At 45.3% G+C, this 6502-nt stretch overlaps 1 protein-coding gene across 2 annotated transcripts in view; it reads left to right on the top strand.

The window, feature by feature from the left end:
* The first annotated feature begins 2232 nt into the window (after positions 1–2232).
* Positions 2233–6502, top strand: part of NUF2 (NUF2 component of NDC80 kinetochore complex) — a 29638-nt gene continuing 25368 nt past the window's right edge. The window contains exons 1-2 of one of the 2 annotated variants that reach the window (XM_032845492.1): positions 2233–2278; positions 5880–6017. In XM_032845492.1, the coding sequence (XP_032701383.1) occupies positions 5895–6017 (123 nt within the window). In that variant the 5' untranslated portion in view covers positions 2233–2278; positions 5880–5894. The remainder of the gene's footprint in view (positions 2279–5879; positions 6018–6502) is intronic. The other variant, XM_032845491.1, reaches the window with a different exon arrangement.

The raw sequence follows: 6502 nt of genomic DNA, 5'->3' as shown, positions 1-6502 counted from the left end.
ACAAGGAGTTTGGATGCTGATAAACCCTGCAGTCTAGGCTGGGAAGGGAGGCAATGGCCTGAGCACTGACAGGGAAAACGAAATAGAGCAGATACAGATCATGTGAGGGTGTCCAGGTGCAGAAAACCAAGACGACACAGTCATAAAGAATACTAGGTTCAATATTCTGCTGTAGGTAGCGTCTTTATGGAGGATGATTAAAACTCTAGAAAGTCTAAGTTGAGGTTTCTGCCATTCCACCCTCCACCTCACACTACTCAGTGACAGGCAACTGTATTTTTTAAAAAGTCATATTTATCGTTAGATAATTTCAACAAATACCCATTAGCCCTTTCATACTTTTAATTCTAATATAACTATCAAATTTCCACACCTATGGTAAAATTATCCCCCGATTAAACCATTATATTGTAAAGTTGTCTTATTTTTCTTCCCATTGGGTCCATCCTATTCTTGGGCCACATACAGGTCACTCTTGTCTTGTCTGGTTTCTCAACAGTTCAGGTATTTGTTGAGTGCTTACCATGTGCATAGGGCCCAAATACAAATAATAATCAAAATAACAGCTAATTCTTATGGAGTGCTCACAATTCTGCTGGGCACTTAACATGAACAAATTCATTTAATCTTCATGACAACCTACAGATCAAATAGGAGCATTATCTCCATTTTGCAGAGGTGGAAAGCAGCTTAGTTAGGTGAAACCACTTGCCTGAGTCCACATAGGCAGTAAGTAGTGTGACCAGAAATTTAAACCCAGCTACTGATTCCAGAGCTGTGCCCTCCACCCTTAGGTGTCTCCCCTTTCCCTGCCTCTAAGGAGATGTGCTCCAGTGGAGGGTAAGTGAGCACAAGTAACACATTTGATTCCGCAACTGCCAATAAAAAGTCTTTTTTTTTTCCCCTCTCTCTCTCTCCTTTCCTGACTCTCTGAGATCTTTAAAATTCGATTGTCCTAACCTCCTTTTGAGTTTTACTACATTCTGACTTTGAGATTTACCTAAGTACATGGACTTAAGGAAAAAGAAGCCCTAAACCACTTAATATGAAACGTATTTTTGTTAGAAATGGGCATACACTTCTCTATCAATACTCACAAAAAAGCACCAGAATTTGTCTACTTCCAACACAATTTTTCTAGCATGACTTTTCACTTTATCCAGTCCAGACGCCCCATCCAACATAGGACCTTCACCAGCTCCTGCAGTCGGACGCGAGTCCCATTCTGGCCTCTAATGCCCCAAACCCAGGGAAAACCTCACGACCGCTCCACCGACACTCGTTCGCTCCTGCCTTGCGCGGCAGAATGCGGACTTGGGGTCACGTATGAAGCACCTTTCACTCGGGGACGTGCACGTTTGGGGAAGAGTCGGTGTCGGGAAGCACCTGCCGGGCGGGCTGTTGTGGAGACGCCCGGAGGGAGGGAGAAGCTAAAAGTCAGGAGGCCTGGCTCCTACTCTCAACAGTGCCGCTTACTACAAGCGGGGAACAAACCACTTCCAAGCCCCCGTCTGCCGGAAGAGCCTTGGCTTCCTTTCGCCTCTCCAAGCCGTGCTTCCCAACGCAGAGTAAGGGGACTGGGGTCTGGATAGTGGTTGTGCTGCTGCTGAGCCACCGTGCGCGGCCTCGGCCGGCTGCGCGGCCTCCCCGGTTGACATCCCTCGTCTGAGGACGGCATCTACTCGCCCCCTTCCTCCTTCCCCTTTTAGTGAGGCCAAACACTGAAGCCGAGCGCTCACACTCGAGGTCAGAATGTCGGCATCAGGATCATCAATCCGGGACTCTAGGGCTTCCCCTGCCCCGTGGAGAGCCCCACATCCGCTCTCCCTTCCCGCCCTGAGCTTAGCTCAAGTCTCTACAAACTGTCCCTCTGCTTTTGCTCCCAACCGCGGGCCCCAGACGGGCTCCGAGGTGCGGAAGAACCGTGCGGCGACCATAGCCTCTGAATTCCCAGCCCTTCCGGCAAACCGCGGCGCTCCCACTTCCTGTGGAATCCAGGTCCGACTAGACGCCGACGCCACGAAAAACGGTTCCGGCCCCAGCCCGGCGCCCTCTCTCGCGGCACAAGCCCCACCCGCCTCTAGTCTATTGAGCCTTACCGGCACCCGGCGCGGCGGCCGAGGAGGAAGTGGGCTGGGCGGAGGGGGGCGGGACTTTCAGAAGGAGGCGGCAAGTTTGAAAAGAGACAACCGTCGGTGGTTGATGTCTTGCTGACTTCTGACTGGGCCCGCAGCAGCGCCTGAGCTCTTCGCCCTCCTGCGGGCGGCCGGCTGGCGCGGTGAGGGAACGCGAACAGACGCGGGAGGACGGGAGCCTGAGTGCGCCGTCCCTCCGGAGGCGCGGGCCGGAGCCCACACCCGGGCCTGGCAGTGTCTCGGTTGCGCGCCGCGCTGGGGCGGGGGTGCGGGGGTGGGGAGGGGCGTCTGGAGGAACCAGCCCCGGGAGATGGGGTTCTTCCAGTTTGGTGTTGGTCCCAGAAACAACCTGAGCTTAGTTCCTGCGAAACGATGAGTGTTTGTTGTCCCTTGGACCGTGTGAGGAGAAACTCGAGCTGAAGCTGGCCAGTCGGAGCTTGTATTCATTTTTTTTTTTTTTTTGAGCCCATTTATTTAGAAGGCGGTAGGATTGAGACGCTCGTCAGCTTTGCACACATCTCCGTTGCGCACACATCGCTTGGCGGAGCGAAGGTGTCATACTTAGTCTAAGACTCGAAGGAAAAGGGCAGTGTGTGTATGGCACTCTGCGTGCATAGCACCTTCATTTTCCCTGAACGAGTTCAGGAAACTTTTTCCTTAATTTATTGAGGTCGTTTTTGTTTAATCTTTGCCTCCCGGAATTTTTATTTCATGAACTTGTTTTAGCAAAACGAAGAGTGTACGATTGAACAGGTTTCTGTCGGCATCCACTCTGTTCAGCTTCTGGGTGTTGCGAGTATAAAGAAACCAGAGGGATAACGAGCAGTTGATACCACCTACTTGCTAGGCGGTCTGAGGGTCACCCTACGTATATTACTAGGTTGTTTATATGCTTTATCCCACTAGAGACCTCATACTGTTCAGCTGGAAGGCCTTTTCCCCCACCTCCCAAAAAATGCATTGGAATGGAAATTGTACTATCACAGAAAGATAGAAATTGGATATGGGAGATGATTCCAAAAAGGAACATTGGGAGTTTGGGAAACATCTGGGAGGAGAGACTAACTTGAAACAGAAAATTCATTGATTTATTAAATATTGGAGTGTTTTAGCAAACAACAGAAAAATTTGAATTTGATGTGGAGGGTAGGGTTACTGAAGTATTTTTGTAAAGATGTTACATGATGCATTTGGTGTTTATAAGGATTAATCTGATAGAGTGTGCAAGACACATTAGAGAAGGATATGCAGTAATGATTATGAAGGTATTTTACACCTACTCTTTCTCTCTTGTGATAATTTTTTTAAAGATTTATTTATTCATTTGACAGAGAGAGAGAACATGAATGGGAGGGGCAGAGCAGAGGGAGAGGGAAATCCCAAGCAGACTTCATGCTGAACGCAGAGCCTGGCCTGGGGCTCCATCTCGTGACCTGAGATCATCACCAGCACTGAAACCAGGAGTCTGTTGCTTGACTGCCCCTCTCTCGTGATAATCTTTGATCCGGATGTAGCTTGTTTTGGAAAAGTGATTTTTTCTACAATCTTTTGGCCAAGTATTTCTGTCAGTGTTTTTTAAATCTATGACTTAGATGAAGTTGAGGAATGTGTGTTTATGCTGAAAAGGACATTAAATATGTGAGGTGTCAGGATCTGGAGTCCGAAAGATGCTGACTATGGAATGAAAGTGTGAAATTATAAATTCAGTAATGGGAGGGCAGATCCTTGCTTATGGTTCAAATAATTCTGTAAGAAAAACATGGGGAAGTCCTGGCTTGATATCAGTGGGTCACACTGAGGAGTTCCGGGAGTTTTCTTTAATTGTGTGTGTATATGAGAGAGAGACAGTGACCGAGACAGAGAGTATGTGCTACGGTCGTAGACTAGATTAGCGGTGGCTGATGTCTACTTATATTAATACTCTGCCTGCAACCTGTATCTGAAGTATTGCGTTCAGTTTGAGCATTACATTTTAAGAAGACATAGACAAAATTGTTTTAGAGGAAAGTGAGTAGAATGGTAGTTTCTAAAATAATATCATGTAAGCAGTGGCTCTACTTAAATTATACTTAACCTTTGAGAAGAGATGGCTAAGCAGATGTTTAGTCTTTGCTAAAGACTAAAGGCTAAAGAGATGTGATATCCTTCTTCACATTTTTAAAAGTGGTGTCATGTAAACAGAAGTTAATGCATTGTTTATAGCTGCCTTGACGGGAAATAGGACCAGTGGGTCAAGATTACAGCAAACAGATGTCTACTCAGTGTGAGGAAGAGTTACCTAATCTTGAGAACCACACTGAAGTGGAAAAAAGTTGCCTTGGGAGTTAGTGAATTTTGTGATGTTTGCCCGTGTTCACGGAGAAGTGCAAAGTTGTTTGTCAGTCATCTTTCAGAACGGCTTTCCGCATTTATCAGAGGTTAGGGAAATTGTCGAAACTTCTTTTACCTGTAATAGTCTGTGAAACATTAGGCACCTAAAGAAATGGATTTCCAGAATTTGGGCTCATTTCAGTTTGTTTGCAAAATTGAATGTATTCACATTGGGTCATTTGAATTATGCTACTTCCTCACTGAGTAGGGGATCTGTATGTAATAAACCCGATATTGTTCACTGCGAGGCAGAGGCAGTGCTGCTGTGGCCAGTGCTCCTGCTCTTGCCACCACTGCTGTTCTGCCGGGCACAGCTAGAAATAAGAAAATGAAAAGGTGTCAGCTTCTGGGGGCTCAAAGTGTAGTGTCACAGTTCTAGAAACATCACAATACACTGTGGCAGGCGTTATAACAGTTAAATGCAAGGCTCTAGGACATGATTTCTTAACCTCAGCATTATTGACATTTGGACTGAATAATTCTTTGCTGCGGTGGAGGTGGGGAGGGCACTTCTGTGCATTGTACGTTGTTCAGCAGCATGCTGGGACACTTACCACTAGATTCTAGTAGCACCCCATTCCAGTCCTGACCCCCAAAGATGTCTCCACACATACCCTGGTGTCCCCACACTTGGGAGGGGAGGTGCGAAGTTGTGAGAACAACTGCTGTAGGGAGACACAGGTGGGAGTAGCTCACATCTGAGGACATTAGGGGAAAGTGGTGGTGATGGTAGCTGTTGTTTTAAGTTATCTCTCTGGTGATTGAAATTCCCACCAATTACAGCATTCTGTATTTACTGTATTTTTTCACCTCTCTCTTCCCATATGCATCTTAAATCTTACTACCCATCTCACTATGTATACATCAAATAGGATGTTAGATCAGAGTACAGTTTTATTATCCTTATGTTGATACTCTTTATATATAACACTTCTGCTGATAGCATTGCCTATGTATCTTGCCTTGAGGATTAATTCTCAGGACCAATCTTGTTAACCCCTAAGTCCCCCAAATTTAACAAAGAAAAAAAACCCAGGAACTTTCACGTATATTCAAGCAAAGTCCTCTTTCCCATATGAAAGAGAATAGCATTAGGAAATTAGAGAATGACTGAGCCATTTCAGAATAAAAGATATTTCAGGACAGACACACACACACACACACACACACTCTCTCTCTCTCTCTCTTATAATTTAGGATATACATATGTATGTGATTTGTGTTATCTTATGAGGGTGTTTGATGATAGTTAACACGACTATGAATGGTTCGACATTGGCTTGTTAGTTTTGCTTATGTTTATCAGCTTCCCGGTAAAGAGAACAGCTAGTTGTGCCATGTTTCTGACCCTTGCTTTTTCTTCCTTCCAACCAGCAGGAGATTCCCAAGATGGAAACTTTGTCTTTCCCCAGATATAATGTAGCTGAGATTGTGATTCATATTCGCAACAAAATCTTAACAGGAGCTGATGGTAAAAACCTCTCCAAGAATGATCTTTATCCAAATCCAAAGGTATGATGTGGTTGTGTTTGCATGTGGATGATGGTATTTAAAAAGAAATGAGGGGCGCCTGGGTGGCTCAGTGGGTTAAAGCCTCTGCCTTCAGCTCAGGTCATGATCCCAGGGTTCTGGGATCGAGCCCCACATCGGGCTCTCTGCTCAGCAGGGAGACTGCTTCCTCCTCTCTCTCTGCCTGCCTCTCTGCCTACTTTGTGATCTCTATCTGTCAAATAAATAAATAAAATCTTTAAAAATAAATAAGTAAATAAATAAAATAAAAAGAAATGAAACTACTCGGCCTATAGGATTTGCAGAAGGGCATGTACCCTACTGCTTGATGTGGGCCAGTCATTTTAATCTAGAAGCAATCTCTCACCAAATGTAATTTTAAAATAATGTTAAGTTTATGTGTGAGGTGACATCTACATTTCCATTAGGAATTCGATTCCTTAATATAGTTGTTTTCTTTAAAAAAAAAAAGAACACTTCTTAATCAT

This window comes from Lontra canadensis, unplaced genomic scaffold (assembly GCF_010015895.1).
Source record: "Lontra canadensis isolate GAN:19392208 unplaced genomic scaffold, GSC_riverotter_1.0 scaffold164, whole genome shotgun sequence".
Taxonomy (NCBI): domain Eukaryota; kingdom Metazoa; phylum Chordata; class Mammalia; order Carnivora; family Mustelidae; genus Lontra; species Lontra canadensis.
Note: the sequence above shows the minus strand (reverse complement) of the source record. Positions and strands in the feature narration are given on the sequence as shown.